Source organism: Archocentrus centrarchus, chromosome 4 (genome assembly GCF_007364275.1).
Source record: "Archocentrus centrarchus isolate MPI-CPG fArcCen1 chromosome 4, fArcCen1, whole genome shotgun sequence".
Taxonomy (NCBI): Eukaryota; Metazoa; Chordata; class Actinopteri; order Cichliformes; family Cichlidae; genus Archocentrus; species Archocentrus centrarchus.
Genome location: NC_044349.1, coordinates 22,901,676 through 22,923,166, shown reverse-complemented (window position 1 = coordinate 22,923,166; position 21,491 = coordinate 22,901,676). Strand labels below are relative to the sequence as shown.

Genomic DNA, 21,491 nt, shown 5'->3' with positions numbered 1-21,491 from the left:
GTCTGTGGCGCTGCTCAGGAGTTATGAGAGCCCAGGTTGCTCTGATAGTGGCCTTCAGCTCTTCTAAATTGTTGGGTCTGGCTTATCGCATCTTCTTCTTCACAAATAGTCCATAGATTTTCTATGGAGTTAAGGTCAGGTGAGTTTGCTGGCCAATAAAGTACAGGGATACCATGGTTCTTAAACCAGGTACTGGTAGCTTTGGCACTGTGTGGAGGTGCCAAGTCCTGTTGGAAAATGAAATCTACATGTCCATAAAGTTGGTCAGCAGCAGGAAATATGAAGTGCTATAAACGTCCTGGTAGACGGCTGCATTGACCTTGGACACAGTGGACCAACAGCAGCAGATGACATTGCACCCCAAACTATCACTGACTCTGGAAACTTTACACTGGACCTCAAGCAACATGGATTCTGTGCCTCTCCTCTCTTCCACCAGACTCTGGGATCTTGATTTCCAAAGGAAATGCCAAATTTACTTTGATCAGAGAACATAACTTTGGAGCACTCAGCAGCAGTCCAGTCCTTTTAGTCTTTAGCCCAGGCGAGACGCTTCTGATGCTGTCTCTTGTTCAAGAGTGGCTTGACACAAGGAATGCGACAGCTGAAACGTCTTGCATACGTCTGATGGACAGTGGAGTCTGAGTAGGCAGTAATTCATACTGTATTGTTCCAGTGAGGGCAAAGCTCAGTATTATTATCTCTTGAATAAACAAATAGCATTTACTCCGAACTTTGGCCTCATTTCATGGAGAAAAAAGACATAAAAACACTGTTAATCAGTAATCTTAGATTAAGCATTCTTGCTCAGCAATACAAAACCTAATTTGTTTTAGGGTGTGATTAATGTAAACTATCACTAGATATAAGAAATAGCCAAACTTCAGATGACCTAGTGCCAATGTGCTCTTTTCTTTTGCTACTTTCATGTTTGATGCAGCACTAATATACACAGAAAAATTGCCTCTTAGAATGCTGAAAATGAGTAGCTGAGTTTACATTTAAAAGATTACGATTTTTTTAAGCCAGTTTTAATTACCATTCAATCCTTCTTAGCTGATCACACAAAGACATGTTCTAGCAGTCATCAAAAGTCAAAACTACATTTTCTCAAGGCTGAATTTTAAATGTACTAAAACTAATAAGATGCTTCCATATGGATTTTGAGAACTTTGGTGAAGTGTCTACCAGTTTTAAAATATGGCAGGTGAAATGATGGATCATTATCTTCTTATCTCATGCGATATGGAAATGTGTATAACCTACAGGCTCAGGTCCTGAGAATGCTGGATATCTATACTGATATGGGCTGGGTAACGCATTAGGAATGAAAGGATGCCACATCATATTCTGATTAAAAAGTGTTCCTTTAAATTTTTTTTAACAGTATATTTTTCCATCAGCGCTATAAACTTTCTTCACACTTTTCCATAGTTTGAAATTTCTCTTTCTCGTATATTTACAGCTTTCCTTACAAATGTCAGCCCAGTTTGCTATTGATACCAAAACCACAGTAAACCAGACTGTAAATATTATTTTCATAGCTTAAGGCAGGGGTGTCAGACTCAATCACAGAATGGGCCAAAATCGAAAACACAGTCTAAGTCACGGCCAAACAGGATTAAACTTTATTGTACAGTCTAAAACTGAAACAATTTTAATCAGCAATATGAATTTAAATGGCCAGAATACAGCAACGTTTTCCTCAACACATTAAATAAAATCTAAGATTGTATTTTTCTTCAAGAATAATATCAGAAAAAATCTGAATATTTCTAACTGATGAAAATTTGCTAATGTTTCAGATAAAAACTTTGATACCAGCAAAAATTCCAGAAACAAGTAACAAGTTTAGTTTTTTTCTCTTATTCCATTTCTTTCTTACTTTGCACGAACTGACCAATTTCCTCAGGCAGCTCATTGCACCTGTGTGATAAGGCAAACCACTAAATTCAGAAGGTGTTTCCTCGAGTAAAGACTGAAACTGCTGGTGATTTAAACCTTTGCCTTTTATAAAGTTCCCTGTCTGTGTTACGGTGCTTATGACACGTTCTGTCTTCAGGGCTTTGCTGCGCAGCATTTCGTGGTCTGTGACGCAGTGATGCACTGTCAGCACCTGTGCAGGTCTCCCTCTGCATCTTATCCTGCATCCGTCCCACCAATCTGCTCTTTTCCCCGCAGATCGCAGTTGGAGAAAAGAGACACACGGGTTTACCTCCGATGGCAGCGAACGGGTCCTTTGCCTGCCAAACTTTTGAGTTTGACCATTTCTGGGGGTCAAACTAGCTTAAATGTCACTGTAAAAAGTCCTGACCGATGTTTTTATCCGCTAACCACTGATCAATGTATTATTGGCAAAATGTAACCTAGGTAACAGGGTGCAGCGCAGGGTCTTGACCTGCGCGGCAGCTGTAGCAGGATTTGTAGTATGAGTGCTGGGAGCGCTATTTACCGGCGGGCTATTAATAATAGTCATATGAAATTATCTTGCGGGCCGCATCTGGCCCACGTTCCTTGAGTTTAACACATGGATTAAGGTCTTTTAAGAGTTTTACTTGCTTTAAATTAAATAGACTAGTTCTTATATAGCACTTTTCTACTTGAGCACTCAAAGTACTTTATACAACACATTTGCATTCACCCATACACACAAGCACTTTTTTCTACATCTAAGTGCTTTCTATCTAACATTCACACTGATAAATACATTGGAGGAACTTGGTGTTCAACATCTTGCCCACAGATACTTTGGCATGCAGACTAGGGCAGCCAGGAATGGAACCACAGACCTGATTACTAGGACCTGCTCTACCTCCTGAGCCACAGCCACCTCCCAAAAATTGAAGGAACTGCATTTTTGGCATACTGCCTTGGCTTAATTTTTCAGCCCTAGGCATTATTGCAGTACAATTGTTCTGAAGGTTGTTTAAATATGATCCTCTGTAGATGCTAGTTTTTCTCACTGGGTTAAACAGGCATCCATATGCCACAAGACTGAATCCAAGGCCCTTTGCTGCATTTCTTCCCGCACTCTCTCTCTCTTGCTCTCAACTTTCCTGTCTAATATTTACTGTGCTTTCTAATAGCCCCCTCAAACAAATAAACAAAAAAACCCCCTCTGTGCTACACTTCCTAGAGATCCTAATAAAGTCATTAATTGTAATTTTTAAGTTCTGCTTAATTAGGAGACTAAGACACATGCATCCCTTTAAAAAAAAAAAAAAGGAACAGTAATATAAGTAATAGTTTATTTAGAATTTGCCACTTCAGGCTTCTTTAAATGTTGTCATTGTTAATCTAGAGAAAAAAAATGATTGCTGCTCAAAACACAAAAACAGGCGGTGTTTTAGCTAACTGTGTAGAAACACATATGGAGTCCACTGGGTTCATGTCGAGAACATTGTGTATTTGACTGATTAATGTTTTACAGGAATTTCAAAGTAAATGTGGCCAATGAACCGGGGCTTATTTCACCAGTAATAATAATGAATACAATATGCAATATAATATGGCTTACATTCACACTTGTATACATGAAATAGATTGTGAGATGATTACAGAAATGTTGGCAAACTCTCCTTTTCTGACATCCACATAGTAAGTTTGATAGCGTGTGCGCGTGAGTTTACCTTCAAATATTTCTTGATGTGAACTCACACTTTTATTCACCAGTCACTGATAAGATTTCATAGACAGTATGAATCTTCACAATAATTCCAGTCCACACAAACCTTTGATACACTTGTGCCATTTTCATTTCAACACAGAGGCTGATATTAAGGTCAGACTAATCACAGAAAAGCTACAACACCCTCAACACTGTTTAGTTCCACATTTCACATGTTGTGTTATCAGTCCATTCTTGCCTTCCTGTGTTGGCCAAAAGATTGTCTAGTGGGTGACCTTTTCTCGTGACAAACAGCTTTCGCAGTGTCAGCACTGCTTATCTGACTTTCCCTTGAGGACAATGGATTTTGTAGCCAACTCTGTAGGCCTGAAGGTACACACGTGCCTGGTTTATCCTGGAACACAAGGCAGACAAAACTGTGTCATTGTATTCTAATCAAACCATGCTGTAACATAACCTTCAATATATGCTAAAATAATTTGCACATCTTATATTTAGTCACAACTAGCCTTTCATTACTTCATTTGAAACCCCAGTATGTTACTGTATCGTTACATGCCTACTGTAAGTAATTATATAAAGAATAACTGACAGTAAATTTCTTGAAAGTTATTTATTTTTACAAGAGACTAAATCGACTTGTGATAAAGAAAAACTGCAACTGCTGCCGGATACTTCACAAACTAGTGCTGGAGAATGCAGCAGGAAAAATCCACTCACCTGTATTTAGTACAAAGCTGAACTCCGAAGGGTCCACAGCGGTCAACATAACTTTCCCTAAATGCTTTCCTCACCCCTCGAGCCATACTCACCACTGTGGTGACAACTGGGCAAGTCCTAGGACACACATAAACACAAAACATCTGTGGCAGTACGGTGCAGCATTTAAACAATATGACAATTGTAAAGCCACAGGCTGAAAAACTTGAAAACTGACGTATGACAGGCACGCAAAAAAGAAAGTTTTAACATGACTCTGTGCGGTACACATGCAGTTCAGTTTGTAGAGCCACCTTTAGCAGCAGTAACTTGAAGTAATCATTTCCTGTATGACTTTATCACTCTCACATCGCTGTGGAGGATTTTTTGCCCACCGTGCATTACAAAACTTTGCTTCAGTTCAGTGAGGTTTGCAGCATTCATTTATGCATAGCTCTCTCTCCCCCAACATTCCCCAAACACCTCCACTCTGCTCTCATCTGACCAATGGACATTGTTCCACAAGTCTTGCGGTTTGTTCAGATGCAAATTTGCAAACCTAATCTGTGATGTTCTTTTTAAAGATGAGGCTTTCTCCTGGAAACACAAGTCAAACAAGCCATACTTGTTCAGTCTTTTTTTTTCATTGTATTGTCATGAATTTTAACATTTAACATGCTAACTGGGGCCTGTCGAGTCTGACATGTAGCTCTTGGGATTGTTTGCAGTTTCTCTGAGAAACTAACGTTGCAGTGATTTTGCTAAGACATCCACTCCTGGGAAGACTGTGCCAATTTGTTAACACAAAATGAATACTCACGACCAGCATACTGCTAAAACTTCTTCTTTTATAGAGGTGGTCACACTTGCTGATGATCAGTTAATCAACTGCATCTGATTAGCTGCACCGGGCTGCTACTTACCCTCTTAATTCCTATGGAAGCAGTAAAGGATGTACTAAGTTTTTGACATGACACTGACACTGACACTGAGTCTGAGTCTGGCAAAAACCTTCTTTTTCACATGCCTAGTTTTGTCGTACATTCTTGTTTTAGAACAAAGACTCGACCAAAAACCTTGCATTCACAAGTGGTCCACAACATTTTCAGATCCTTTATTATCAGTACAAACAAATAAATGACAAAGGCTTTTCATGGTAATACATAATCACTATATTAGTTTTAGAACATGTAAGTTTACTAGTCTGCTGCTAATGTGAAAACTTAACTTTTCCATTTGTAACAGCAAAGTGAACAATTTTCACATATTTTCCAGTACAGTGCTACATCTAACACTGTAGGGATTGCTATGTACTTTAACCCAAAACACCGCACATGAAATGATCGGGCTAGTTGTGTTATCTATGACTGCTGTAGGAGTGAGTGATACTCACAGTCTCTCACAGCGCAGGCCTGCAGTGCCCTCTGGACAGGTACAGGTGTTGTGAGGGCTGCACATGGCTCCGTGTTGACAGGGTGGCACACAGGGAGTGGTCACCGCTGCAGACACAACACACAGCAAGATTCAGAATGGTCTTTTGTACACATAATGTACATGTAAACATTATTCTACACTTATGGACCAACCCTGTTCACAGAGATCTCCAGTAAAACCTGTGGTACAGCGGCACCGGTTGAGGCCCACACACGCGCCACCGTTTTTACAAGGTTTCTGGCAATGCACAGGCTCTGATGAAGATGAAAAACAGGAATGCAATAATCCAATTATACACAGCTCACCTTTACAACACATTTAGTCTTATCATAAACTTGGAATTTGGAGATAAACTAAAGCAGAGCAATTGGACAAATTACACAATGAGCAGAAGATAATTTATCAACCGCAGTGTTAAGAACAAAAGGCTGGACAATGTTTACCTTGTAGTTAAGCAACTTATTCTGTGTTTTATTGCAGGAGTGAATATGTAACCATGACCAGAGGGGAGTAATTCCCTTTCCACTTAAAAACATTTGGTATTAAAATTGTATTAAACAGCCTGCAAAGTCAGCACATTTTCAAAAATGTTTAAAAAAAACAAACAAACTTTGGAGCCCCCCCCCTCCTTTTCCAGGGTCATATCTACTCCCCACTATAAATGCGCCCCTTTGAGTCAATTGCAGAGTGTCACCAAGAGATGGCGCTTTCTTCACAAAAACTTGGACTTGTATAATTTCAAATGTTTTGACAGGTTTTATGCTTAAATATTCTCTCCTGCTAAAATATAACACACAATTAAAAACCTAATCAAAGTTATGTTTTGAAAATATAAAATAGATGGATAATACTTTACAGTCAGTTTGACCATTCAGACATTATGCACTGCAAGATACACTGCAAATCACCAAAACTATTCCCAGCAAATATTTCTTTGTTCATCCATTTCTATTTAATACAATAAAGTGAAATAAGGAAAAAAAATGCATATAAATTTCCTCATACTACACATCCAAAAGCAGATGTGCAGGTTATGGCTGACACTGGGAAAAAGATTTTTGTTTGTTCTGATGTCATACATTTTTTCTGTCAGGTTACAATTTCATATTTTGATTTATGCTATAAATTTCTTTAAACTTTAATGTTGTGGAAAAGTCTTGAGCCAAAATCATTTTGTTATATTTTTCATAGGAGAAGTCAAACTTTCACCTAATGTAATTTTTAAAGTGTTATCCAGGTTTTATGAAGGTCTTTCAGAGTTGTTCTTTGTACATCTGCTTTTACATTCATTTTCAATTTAGTCCTTTTTTTAAGCCACTTAACAATGAACTATGAATTACTTCTGTCACTTCTTCTCTGCCTGTGAGCTCCAGTATAGGTGAACTGTATCATACCAATATCAGTAATAAACAAATAAAGAGTGTGTGTATGTATATATATATATATATATATATATATATATATATATATATATATATATGAAATAAAAACAAAATGAGCCTTTTCAAGTGCGAAAACAGATTGAACACTAACGCCGTGTTAATTCTCTACTACCTGACATCATATGCAGTTTTTGCATCTATAAATAAATACTGCAGTAGTTGGCTGGACACTTTTGCGGAACATGTGCCTGTTGTTGCATTTTGTCTCTTTCACAGCGGAGCAGAGCATTCAAATGAATCACAGAGGAGATAAACTAAGTTTAGTGACAGACACCTCAGTGCATCGAGTAAAAGACCCGCATAATTCTGGCTGACAGTAAGCCTGCATGACCACAGTCATTGCCCCTGTGACTGTTCATTTATTTGGAAAGTGGTATGGGATTATTCCCGTTGTTGTAAGGGCCATATCTTTGGGTCCCTCTCCTAAAGTAGCTTTTCACTGCTCTCTAGCACATCTAAATGCCCCATTCACTGACAGAACCCAATTTTTGTTTAAAAACATTAGCAGTGCAGTCAAATAATTGTTTTATGATTTCATGTTCATTAGTCAGCAAAAAACATTGAGTGCAAGCAGCTTGTTCAGTGTGCACAGCCTTTAGTGGCTGCAAGCAAATATTTAGCATAGCATAGCAGGCTGTATGTGTATATATATATATATATATATATATATATATATATATATATATATATATATATATATATCATCACATTACAGACTACACATTTGCCAGTGTCTGATTTCAAATTAAAAGAGATAGTCCACAAATATATAAATGATTGAGATGTGGCTATAAACATACAATTTAAAGTCTATTAAGTAATTTTTGTCTGATATTAATGTATGGATAACACCACTCACAAGCACACTAGGGTAACGATTTTATATCTTAGTCTCATTAGGAAATCAATAATAATAATAATAATAATAATAATAATTAATAATAATAGCAGAATAGTGCAACAATGGGAGAAAAAAACAGCAAGGAGAAGAAGAAACCAAGGGAAGCCGTGTAGCATCCGTAGGTGGCAACATCCAATTTCACATCCAATATCACACTTAGAAGGCCTTAGCACCTTTAGCAAGATAAAGCCTCCTGCTGCATGAGAGTAAATCAAACTCACTGCACAGAGGGAGCTGGAAGCCAATAAAAAAGGGGAAAAGTAAACCAAAGACACACACACATACATATATATATATATATATATATATATATATACATATGAGTTTATATATCAGGCAGCTGGAATGCTACTACACATATAATACCAGAATCCTATGGATTCCTATGGATTCTTTGACACCCAACATCCAGACTGTCCAGACTGACATCGAAACAACTCGTAGTTCAGTGTTCCAACATTTGAAAAAAGCAGATTGACGAGGTACAACACAAATGCTACAGCAAGGGGGAGCCAGGACGACAGGTCAGGAGACAGGGGGAGATATCATCATCCCCACAATCCGAGATTGGTACCAAGTCCCAGTAATGCTAACAACCAGTATGCTGAATGCCAGAGCAGCTGATCTGAAAGATAAGATCATGGCTAAGATGGACGCGTGGACCCCTTGAAGCTGACTACCAAGACTACATGAAGTATCCTCAGGGGAACAATATGAGAACAAGCACCCCCACCAAGGCTGTAGATGGAGCAATACTGGAAGAGCATATGGAAAATACACACACACACACACACACACACACACACACACTGCTCAGTGGCTAGTGGATCTAAGAGCAGACCACAGCAACCTCCCTGAACAGGCTCCAGTGACCATCACAGTGGCAGACATTGAAGAAACAGTCTCACATATGAAGAGCTGGACGGCACCAGGCTCTGGCATGATTCACACCTACTGGCTAAAGAAGATAACTGCACTCCTTGAGCGCCTGGCAACACAAATGAACCAGCTGCTAGAGGCTAAGACACACCCAGAATGACCGGATGGTCCTCATCCGAGAAGGGACCAATCCCATCCAACTGCTGGCCAATAACCTGCCTCAGTACAACATGAAAACTCCTGTTAGGCATCATAGCAGCTAAGATGAGCAGGCACATGGCACAATGCATGAGCAGGGCCCAGAAAGGAATTGGCAGAGATATCAGGGGAGCAAAACACCAGCTACTGGTAGATAGAGCAATCACTCAAGACTCTAAGACCAGATTGATCACAGAAAACCATTGCAGGCAGTCTTTTTGTCCTCCAAGCTCAGGTCCTCTACCAGAGGCCTGGGAGCTTGACGGTCCTGCACAATATCTTAGCTGTTCCCAGGACTGCACTCTTCTCGACAGAAATCTCCAGTGTCGTTCCCGGAATCTGCTGGATCTCTCTCAGTTTGGGGGTAACTGCCCAGAGTGTTCCGATTATCACAGGGACCACTGTTACCTTCACCTTCCACATCCTAGCTCTTCTCTGAGCCCTTGGTATTTATCAAACTTTTCATGTTCTTTCTTCTTGATGTTGCCATCACTTGGTATTGAAACATCTATCACTACAGCTCTCTTCCTGTGTTTGTCCACCAGACAAACTGTCTGGTGCACAAACTGTCTGGCCATCACAAGTTTATCTGTCTGTATCTGGAAGTCCCATTTTGACCTCAGGACTTCCAAGTCATACTTGGCACAGATGTTCCTGTATACCAGTCTCTTCATCATTCCTATTTGCCTGTGGGATTCCAAGATATTTGTAGCTGTCCTCAATATCTGCAATGTTACCTTCTGGTAGTGCAATCCCATCAGTTCTGACTGCCTTCCTTCTCTTTATTACATTCGACTACACAGTCCAAATGATATTCCAATACTATTGCTATAGATCCATGTGGTGTGGATCAGTGAATGAATATCTCGTTCACTCCTGGCATACAGCTTGATGTCATCCATGTACAGGAGGTGGCTGATGGTTGCTCCATTTCGTAGTCGGTATCCGTTGCCAGTCTCGATGAACTGGTTGAGGGGATTCAGGCCTATGCAGAACAGCAGTGGGGACAGAGCATCTCCTTGGTAAATCACAAACTTGATGGTGACTTGTGCAATTGGCTTGAAGTTGGCCTCTAGTGTTGTTCTCCACATTCCCACTGAGTTCTTGATAAAGGCTCCTAGGTTCTGGTTAATCTTGTATAGGTCTAGGCATTCCAGGATCCATGTGTGTGGCATAGAGTTATAGGCTTTCGTGTTATCAATATGTAACATGAGTACTGCCCCCCCCCCCCCCCTCCCCCTTTAAAAAAAAAAACAAAACTAGCCCTCAATGTCTGAGGTGTAGGTCTAAGGTCCTGTGTGCATTGTGCTACTTAACTGACGAGATCATTATCCCAGAAGTTTAAATGCTGCACAGAGATGCAGTGACAGAACATGATTAATCTCACCTATCTGGCATCGAGCTCCTTGCCATCCACTAACACATGTGCATTTGTTGACATCCACACATCTTCCCCCATTTTGACAGGCAGGAGTACACAGGGCTGCAAAACACACACAACAACAACATGCAGTCTATGCAGGAAAAAAAAAGAAAAAGGAACACTTGGTCGTAGCATAGCCGTCCAAAGATTTTATATTAGCTTTTTTGTTGTTTTTCTGTTATTGTGTAACCCATATTTTACCAGAAACTTTCGCTAGCAGACGTGGAGGTGTGTAGATGGAATGTGCATTCTGATAGGTTAACTTCAGTGGCACCTACACCTACCTGGCAGAACTGACTGTATTATGTTACTCACGCAAGAGGCACTGGGGGCCGGTATAGTCAGAGGGACACTGGCAAGTATCAGGCTCCACACAGCGGCCTCCATTAGCACAAGGTAACTCACACACAGCTGAAATAAGGTAAGAGACATGAAGAAAAGTCAAAGCAAAAAATTATAGGTTTTTTTTTGTTGATTTTAAAATCACCTAAATTGGAATGATAGCAGCATGTGGACAGCACCTGTGCACATGTATTCATACATGCATGGAGCTATGTACAGTAGGAGTTACTCAGTCTTAGGTGAGAGCAGAACATCTTATGAAAGCATTTTGCTGGGTATTTGCCTGGTGACAAACTGATGTAAACAGCACTACTTTATTCACCATCTGCTCTATTTAAAGTAATACCTGTCCTCTCTCTTCATAGTCATATTATGCCCTACCTAAGTGGCAGTGGTTATTGGTCTCCAAAGACAGTGTACCTGTGTGGCAGCCTGCTCCTGTCCATCCAGGAAGACACAAACATTTGTTCCAGCGCATACAGGTACCTCCATGAGCACATGGTGGGGAGCACATGGCTGAAACATATAACCAGCAGGGATATAACACCCTTTTATGCATTTAAATATACTAACCACGAATGACACTGAAAAGCACACAAAAAAAGAAAATCAGACACAAATGGACATTAATGGAATCTGCACACTGGGAAATCTTAAACATTTTTATTTGATTGCAAATAGTATGTGTGACATGTATTGTACCTGAGCAGCCTACACCAGGATAGCCTGGAGGACAGTCACAAATGTTCGGGGCAACACACACTCCATAGTTCTGACAAGGGGGGTCACACACAGCTGGAAAGGCAGAGAGGCTAATAAAAATAAGTTATGGAATTGGAATACATTTATTTTTACCAAAAAAAAAAATCCTGATCACTATAGAAGATGTATGATATTTGACTCACGCTGGCACTTGGTGGGGTCATCTTTTCTAATTTCATAGCCCTTCTTACAGGTGCAGTTAAACCCACCAGGACGGTTCACACAGAGCTGCTCGCAGCCTCCGTTAGTGAAGTCCTCACACTCGTTCACATCTCATGACAGAAGACAGAGGGGGCAATTAAACATTAAACCCATGTAACAGTTGGTAAATTTCTTGTTGGCTAAATGACAAGGCATGCTTACCAGTGTGTTTGTTCAAAAAAAAGTTATTATTAGTTATTAGTTCGTAACAGACTCAAAATATCAAATTTCCACTTTTCCTTTTTCATGAACACCTTCATGGAAAAAATTCACATGGAAACTGCAGCACGAATGGGAAGTTGCCCTTTTACTGTTTTCTTTTCTTTTTTTTTTTTTAAATCTTTAAGAGTGTAGCAATAAATGTTTCAAAATGCCATTTGGAGAATCTCCACTCATTGGCCATTTTTAGTTACACCTTGCTAGTACCAGATTGGACCCCTTTTGCTTAATTCTTCATGTTATAGATTCAACAAGGTGCTGGAAAGAACTTTGACTTGACTTGAAATGTTCCTCATGTCCTGGTCTGGTCAGGATATTGTTCTGTGTTGTGTTTTCACACTTTCCTTTTTGAGTCTCTTTCTCTGAGTCACAGGTGGAGTGCCGGGTAGCCCCTTTGCTGATCCTTCCTCCGGGCAGAGTCGTCTGTCATGGCTAGTCCTTCTCACACTTGCTCCTAATTTGCTCATCTTCTTGGTGATGGTGAAGCAGTTGCCAGTTCATTAGCTGCTATGGTAATCACCAGGTCCTCTTGGGTTTCCCCATGTGAATACTGCTTGTTTGCTAACTCAGAATTTCTGCCTGCTTCTTAGTTCTCTGTTTGTGACCTGTCAAAGAAACCTGTCTGCCTCGGTAAGCTCACCTCTGGAATAATTCAGCTTTGGAAGGACTCACCTGCCTGTCCACTCTCTACTGCAGCACTCACTGCCTAACTGGAATCCTGCCTGCTCACCTCAGATCCCTCTGAAGCTTTCACTCTGGATACCCACAAGTAAGATGACAAGATCCACCACATCCCAGAGGTGCTTTATTGGACTGAGATCTGATGACTGTGGAGGCCATTTGAACTTAGTGTTCAAGAACCTTCCATGTTCAAAGATGATCTTTCTACCAGGACCATGTCCAAATGCTTAGATGCATTTAGATTTATTTGCATTACTGAGCAGTTGAACAGGTGTACCCAATAAAGTGGCCGGTGAGTGTATTTCTGCTGGTTTCATGAGATGGTAAAATCATTTTACTGATTATTTTGATATTATGTGTCATTAAAATGAAAGAGCCTGTCAGAGTTTGTTGCACTCATACTAACATGGCATTAGCTATATTATAAAACAAAGAAGACAAAGATACACAGAAAAATAATCAGCTTCATTTACAGAGCAAAACTTTGAAGCTGTACAAGAGCCAACAAAGAGTAATGTATTAATGAAAGTGCTGGCAGTGAAAATGAAGTCTCACCAGCACAGCTCCTCGTGTCTTTGCCCAGTTGCCAGCCAGCTCGACAGCTGCACTGAACACGGCCCTCAGCCCTCACAGTGCACGTGTGGTCGCAACCGCCGTTTCTCAGTTTACAGGATGTAGCATCTTTTCAAGTGGAAAAAAATTATTTTACCTTGGTGTATAAATACTGAACACTAAAGAGGCTCATTAGCAGACTTGTAAAATCAGTGGACTCACTATTCCACTTTCGAAATTGTGACAGCATTTTTAGCTTTTGGACTGCTGATCAGAAGAAACAAGATGTTTAACTGTGTCATATCACATTGAGAGATTTGAAAAATCCATGAAAAATTCCCGGGACAGAGTTCTTAAGGGCATGACCATCGTTCTGAAGATTTTTTTTTTTTTCAGATTTGAAAGATGTGTGTTTTTTTTAAAAAAAATACTTTGTCATGAATATATGTTTTTGCACACAAACCGCTGTAAAGTCAGTTCTGTTATGAGTAACTCACTGCTGCAGGTGAGGTTGTCTATGTCTAACAACAGAGGAGGGGGGCAGTGGCAAGTGTGTCCCCCTGGAGAATTAGTGCAGGTGTGGGAACAGCCGCCATTCTGGAGTTTACATTCATCAATGTCTACACACACACACACACACACACACACACACACACACACACACACACACACACACACACACACACACACAGATCATAAACATTTTTGGACATCTCTCTCTTGTGCTTTTACTGTAACAAATTCCAAACAGTCTGGACTTCTCATCTCACTAACTCTCCAAAATGTGCCCTCAGGACATCCACTTCCTGAATGTCTGAGCAGAAAAGATGCACATGCACAGAAACCAGAAACACATGCACCAAAATAATTAGCGAGAGATAAGCCATATTCATGGTAGATTACTACTGATGCTTAGCATGTTTAAATGACTGAAAATTATTGGGTAAACAGTAGTGAGTGTTTCAGAGTGACTGACCCACGCAGGTGTGGCCATCAATGTGCAGCTGGTAGCCGGGTCTGCAGGAGCAGTAGAAAGAGCCCTGAGTATTGATGCAAATGTGCTTGCAGGTCCCATTTAATGCCACACACTCATCCACATCTGGAGAGATCAGAGGCATTTAGATTACTCCCGTGTCATGGCAAAACATGAAATACATTCTGCACAAGGACTCATTTAGATTTGAATTAAACATCTGAAATCATTCTATTCACAAAATCCATAAAATTACACAAACCTGGAATACCAGGTGAGTGCAGATTGACTGAATCAAGGCTCTGTCTTTTACGCATGACACACAAGCCCAGGGAGAGATGATCTTTGCTGCCCTCTGTTGACTAGCTGTACAATGACTTGACCTTAGAGCCTCCTCTCCATGTTAGTGCAAATTTGGGATTACAGTTTGAAAGAAGAAACACAGTAACAGTGTTCATGTGTAATTTTGATTAGTTACTGTTACTGTGTTACTACAGGAGGACAATAACATTTTAAAGACTGTAGTGTGACTTCTTTTTGGCCAGTACGGTGGAGGTGACACATCTGCAGCACATTTTGGACTGCGATTTGTTTTACGTCACTCATTAACAAAAAAGCAATTTAAAGGTGTCTGGGACAATTCATTGTTTAGATTTTGTGTTTCTCACCTACATGTGCTGTGTGTGTGTCCTTGACTCCTAACAATACTAACTTTCTAACAAAACGGAAAGCATTTATATAGTATATAGTATTTATATTGTGTCCTTATATTAGTGTTAATTGCTGCTGTTGTAACAAATCAATTTCTGTATGACTTTATCAGTCTCTCACATTGTTGAGAAAGAATTTTGGCCCACTCTTCTTTACAATGTTGCTTCAGTTCATTGAGGGTTACTGCTCTATGCACAGCTCTCTTAAGGTCCCACCACAGCATTTCAATCAGGTTGAGGGCTGGACTTTGACTGGCTCATTGCAACACCTTGATTCAATTCTTTTTCATTCTATTGCAGATTTGCTGGTGCACTGTGTTGTTTCATAACCCAATTTGGGGCAAGCTTTAGCTGTTGGACAGATGGCCTCACATTTGACTCTAGAATACTTTGGTATATAGGTCTTGAGGCACCTTGCAGAAGCACAAATCATCGCCCTTCCACCACTGTGCTTGACAGCTGGTATAAGCTATTTGTGATAATATGCTGTGTTTGGTTTTCACCAAATATGGCACTGTGCATTATAGCCCAACATCTCTTAAAGGGCATTTCACTAGCAGGACGTAGCTAGTATTTACCCTTATGATTCCTATGGAGACAGTAAGAGTGTAATTACTTTTTACTAGAACCACAGAAGAGTCTAATACAATTATTTATAGAACACATTTCAAAACAATGAAAGTTATACAACTGTTAAGGAAAAATTAATCAGCCTATTTTCTAAAATGTCAAACTACTTTTCAAAAAATGAACAACATAAGAAAAACTCATGTTTGCTGTTGGTATGAACTTAACATCCTACTACGACCAGTCTTTTACCTGCGCAGCTGCGTCCATCCTGGCCCAGCTGGTAACCCGAGGCACACTGGCAGCTATAACTTCCTGGCTCATTGGTGCAGTTGTGTTCACAGTGGCCGTTGTTCACAATGCACTCGTCAATGTCTGCAAACAAAAACTGTCCTGAAGAACTGGTATGCACATGCAATGCTTGTACAAAGAAAGTAATGTTCGCCTGTCATAAGTGGGGAAAAACAATCACGTGCACCCCTGACCCACCGAAACAAGAGTGTCCATCTCCGTTGAAGCCCTGGTAACACTGACAGAAATACGACCCGATGATGTTACCGCACCGAGCGTTGGTGTCACACGTGTGACCACCGGACACACACTCATTCTCATCTGGAGACAGACAGTGAGTTAGTTAATTTCTATTCAATAAACATTATACTACCACTTGGGATAATTTTAATGGAAGGGATAACAGCAAGCATTAAAACACGCGCACACAAGGAAGCTGACCCCGTCCACAGGAAACAGAGTTTTCCACGGAGGGACGTCAGCACTAATTGCTTACCTTCACAGTGTGTGCCGTTTCCCCGGTAACCTGGTCGACAAACACACTTGTAGCTCCCAAGCGTGTTCTCACATATGCCCTGACCATCACACACCGCAGGATTTTCTATACATTCATCCACATCTGGGACAGTGATAAAGGACAGAATAATATACTGACATCTGGGTACAACACACGACTTGTTCTTCTATGTATTACTGACACAACTGTGCTTTCGAGGTTGCAGCTCCTAAATTGTGGAATGCACTACCATCACACCTGAGATCTGTGGACTCTATTGAATCATTTAAAGAACAGCTCAAGACTCATTTGTACAGGCTTGCTTTTAACTAGTGGTTTGTGTGTGTTTTATTGTGTATTATTGTTTTCTTTTAAATGCTGTAAAGCACTTTGTGATTTTATCTAGAAAAGTGCTATATAAATAAAATTTTACTTTACTTTACAATTTACAGTTAAAACTTTTTACTATCTAAAAAAAAAAAAAAAAATTAAAAAAAGTAAATATCATCGCTGGAAAGCACTCCCTTGACCTACTGGCAAGTAACAAAGGTACAAAGTCATTTTCATGTCAGCATCCATGTTTTAAACTGTTTTAAATATCTGTCACTGAGCCACTTTGGGAAGCTGCATTAATAGATCATTTCCTTTTTATTCCCATTTAGTCCATTTAACATTGTTATTTTCTGGCAGTTGTTGCAAAACCCAGGCACCTAATCATTTTCAAACACAGTACAGATGTTACCTTGAAAATTTAAGCAATGGAAAGCATGCAGAATGTGTTAAGCACAGAAAGCACACCTTACCTTGACAGACAGAGTAGTCTGGACACACAGGACCTATGAAGGACCAGAAGCCCAAAGAAATCAAAAAGAAAGTGAACAGAATATTTTACAGGAAAAAAAGAGGAAATTAGCCATTAAAGGAAGGGTGAAAGAGGGACAGGAGAACACCAAAGCAGCAGACTGAAGCTATATATTACTGCAAAGCTGCTTTTTCCCATCAGACAAACTCCTTACTTTGCAGAAACTCAAGTGAAGTATGTTAAAAATTCAAAACACCACATCAAATCTGGACATCAGCCTTTTTCAGTTGTGGTGATGTTTAATGATTTACCAACACAGGCAGGGGCCTCTGCTCTGAATCCCAGCTGGCACTGGCACGAAAAGCTGCCAGGAGTATTAATGCACACATTTCCCAGCTCGCGGCGACACTGCTCCTCAAAGCTGCACTCATCCACATCTACAGAGGAGCAAAACCAACAACTTTAAATGGAAAAATTAAATGGCCAAGTTTAACAGATTACATTATTCGGGGTTATGATGTCGTGTCTCAGCCTGTATTTTATGCTGTTTTACATTTGGATGCACATGCATATTTCATCATCATGCACGCCAGACTTCAACATTAACCTCACCTACACAGCTTTGCCCATTTATAGCCATTACGTATCCCTCAGGGCACAAACAGGTGAAGGAGCCAGGTGTGTTTTTGCATTCAGCCTCACCTTGACAGGCTTGCAGGCCTGTCACAGCAGCAAGCATGCACTCATCAATATCTGCGAGACCCATAAGAAACACATGTATTATGATCGTACTAAAGAGGTTCTGTGAAAAATTTCTGTAAACCTGCGTCACACTGAGTTTTTTTAACACACACACACACACACACAGAGGATGACGAACCCTGGCACCCCTCAGAGCCCATCAGGTAACCACGGAGACAGCTACATGAGTAAGAGCCTGGGGTATTAGTGCAGCTGGCATGAAAACCACATGGCCTTGGTCTCTCTCCTTCACACTCATCAACATCTGTCCAACAGAGATAATATGCTTAACCTAACGCAGACACCTGCCGTTATACATCAAACACACACTGCTCTCAAGCTGTCAAAAAATATATATGAATAATACATATACTCAGCGCTGAAATATTAAATGCATAATTTTTGTAAATAAATTATACTGCAGTTGAATCGACTGGTAGCCTGTTTCTCGTCACTCGTGCAAACTTAGCGCAGCATGTTCACAGTTTAAACACAGCTTTGACATGGAGTCAACATTTTCCAGTGTAAACAAGCTTGTGTGCCATTTTACTCACTGGACTCATCTAATCTAATGTACTTTATGCTGTGCTGCATTCTTGTAAATTTTATACAGTGCAAAGGTGAGCTCATGTGGCTTTCTTCAAACTTAATGCAGTAATATTTTTAGTGGCGTTCTGATTTCACAAACAGCACTTTTCCAGTTTTGAAAACTTCTCACCTTTACACTGGCCTGCTCCTTCCAGGGTGAAGCCCTCGGGGCAAATACAGTCGTCACCATCTTTTACCATGATGGATGGACAGCCGCAGACATTGCTGCTCTCCTGCATCCGCTGGTTTCCGGGACACTGTGGAGCAAGGCTAGAGTTTGGGGAAGTTGTGGTAGTCAAAGGAGCTGCTAATGTAAAGAAAAAGAGGGAGTATTTTTAGAGGAAACCAAAGCACAAGCTGAAAGGAGGTCCAAAACACCAAATTGTAAGACGAAGCACAACAGTGATACCAAAAACACAACAGCAAAAACAAAGCACGTGGAAAAAAATAACACAAGAAAATACACAATGAAATATCAAAAATACAAAAATGAGAGGAAAAAAATCACAACAAAAGTAAAAATAAATAAATAAAACCCTGGCAAGGATAAGCGGAACAGTATGGATGGATGGACTCACATGTGGTAGCTGTGTGGCTTGCTGGTTCACTGACATTTCTGACTGCACTCTCATTCTCCTGGTTCTACAACAGGAAAAATGCAACAAACTGAGACTTATTTATAGTCTGGTGCCATCAGACTAACATCTTGAAGTGAAGCTTTCCTAAGCCACTCGCCTGGTTCTTGGTGAACTCTGTCTCGGTGTGTTGTAGTACTTCGTTTTCATTTTCCTCAGGGCTGCTCAGAGGCTCAGCCACCGACACCATCAGCAGGCCCGCTGACAGGAGAATCCAGAGGTGAGCCATCAGCCTGAATCTGTGTGGAGATGAAGAGGAGAAGATGAGATTACTCAGCCGTCAACAAACCAGAGTTTAATAGTGGATAAAATGACTGAGAGCATTTCAGTTACTGCAAAGGTGCTAACTTTTATATCGAGATCACAGAGGCACACAGCCACATAACACATGTCTGGGCAGGCAAAACAACAACAGGGGGAGAAAACAGCACTCTGTTATTAAGTTAACCCCCAGGGCTGTCTGCACCGAACAAAGAGACTTACAGCAACTACAGTTTCACCAACACTGAAATTTGCCTAACTGAAAAGATGAGACTCTGCAGTTTTTTATTTTGTCTTGTTTTGTTTTTTTTAATCCATAAATAGTTTATGAGAACAGCTAATAGAAGTTAAAAACAACTGCGAGACTATTTCTGTACATTGGTGCGAAACAAAAGCTGCGCATAAGCCGCATAAACTGACGTACCTGGGTTTAGATTTACTCTTACGTAGAGGGCTCTGGGTCACTGGTACGGAGATACAGATACAGATAGGAGAGTCTTGCAGATGCCACAAAGCGATTCTCTTCTCACTTCTCCCGACGACGCGCTCATGCAGGCGCACGCCAGCTCTGTCAAGAGTCGGGGCGTGGGGGGTGAGGGTGTACGATCCTGCAGTAACTCCACATCCTGTCCCGGAGCTCCGCACTTCCCATTCCACAAATCCCAAACTACCGCAAATAGGCAGCAAAAAGCAGGCCTGGAGGGTGCGTCTAGCTGCCCCCGCTTTGAACCCTGGCATGAATGTCAGAAACGAGCCAGGAGGTGGTCAAAGGAGGTCAAAAATTCACTCAGCTCCACTAGACACTTCATACAAACGTGCCAAAGTAGAATCAAACTGATGAGAGCTAAATATAAAATCTCTTTGAGGTTTACAACCCTCACAGCCCACTTTCTGTAAATATCAACTGCTTCTAGAAACTGTTCTAACCGTGAATCACGAATAAGTAGGAGCTACACTATTTAAAGTAAGTAGTGGAATTGTGGGCAAGGGGCCTAATCATTTGGCTTTTAACTGCAAGAAATACCCCCTACAGGGCCCTTCCACATGGGTTATTACTGCATCCTGCATAACAGCAGAATGTGGCAAAGTAGTTTTTTTTTTTTTTTGTAACCTTTTCCTTCAGGAAGTCGAGTGGGGGGGGCAACTGACAAATCACTTCTCTGAATTTCACTGACTCACCTGTATTTTTCCTGTAAAGCTGTTTCTGTGCACATTTCAGTCACAGCTATATAAAAAAAATACTTCAGAGTTCATCTTGTAACTACATCAGATCTACTACTTGCTGGAAATTACTAAATGACGGGCAGAGATGATAAAAAAAATCTTTTGTTTTCTGCTTCAGCAGCCACTTTACGAATGAATCAGACATCTCACAGAGATTGTGTGTCTATTTTAAACTCTAGTAGTTTCTTACTTGGTCTGCTCTTAGTGTTACTTAAGAATGATTTATTTCCAGTGATGTTTTAATTTTTTATCCTATTGTGTTTTCTACCATAAGAAATATCTGAGAAAAACACAATTAAATCACATTTTTCTGCTACATTCAACATTTTTAACTGGAGGAAGTCAAGCTCTCTTCTGCTGGCCAGTGAGCACAGCTCTAATGGATGACTTTGTCCCTTGCTCAAAGATGCCTTAACAGCAGTTAGATCAAAGTACATTATCTAGGGTCCTCTGCCCACATTCCCCCTGCATCTTTTGTATGGAGTGAAAATAATAGAAAGCATCACAGCAAACACAATACAGACTGTGAAACTGTGAAACCTCTAATGGATCATGATTATTTTAATTGTTTTTCCCAACTGGAAACATTAGATTTCTTCTAATGGTTTCTGTTGAATCACCGCTTCACCTGCATGTGAATCGGTGCATGTGAAAATTGAATCGCAAATACTCCTCCAAATTTTAATGGCAGTGCTATAATAAAGCTGGAAAAATGACATACAAACCACAGTGCATAACAGACCTAAGATGTGTACTTAAACAGGTAGATATCCCATCATCTTCGCAGCAGTTTCTAGATAAAGAAGACTATTTATGGCTTTGCTTTTATAAGTGTTATAACA

At 40.4% G+C, this 21,491-nt stretch overlaps 1 protein-coding gene across 1 annotated transcript; it reads right to left on the bottom strand.

Annotated features, from left to right (window-relative positions):
• Positions 1 to 3,264: 3,264 nt before the first annotated feature.
• Positions 3,265 to 20,163, bottom strand: LOC115778875 (fibrillin-3). The gene is made up of 23 exons (XM_030727235.1): positions 19,850 to 20,163; positions 19,265 to 19,403; positions 19,108 to 19,171; positions 18,660 to 18,833; positions 18,081 to 18,206; positions 17,813 to 17,953; positions 17,512 to 17,637; positions 17,202 to 17,234; positions 16,399 to 16,521; positions 16,101 to 16,223; positions 15,864 to 15,986; positions 14,338 to 14,460; positions 13,859 to 13,981; positions 13,365 to 13,490; positions 11,852 to 11,980; positions 11,649 to 11,741; positions 11,367 to 11,462; positions 10,920 to 11,015; positions 10,569 to 10,664; positions 5,914 to 6,015; positions 5,721 to 5,826; positions 4,349 to 4,465; positions 3,265 to 4,022 (listed from the first exon to the last, which is right to left on the bottom strand). The coding sequence occupies exons 1-23, from the start codon at positions 20,161 to 20,163 to the stop codon at positions 3,944 to 3,946; spliced, it is 2,772 nt and encodes a 923-aa protein (XP_030583095.1). The 3' UTR covers positions 3,265 to 3,943.
• Between the last annotated feature and the right edge of the window lie 1,328 nt (positions 20,164 to 21,491).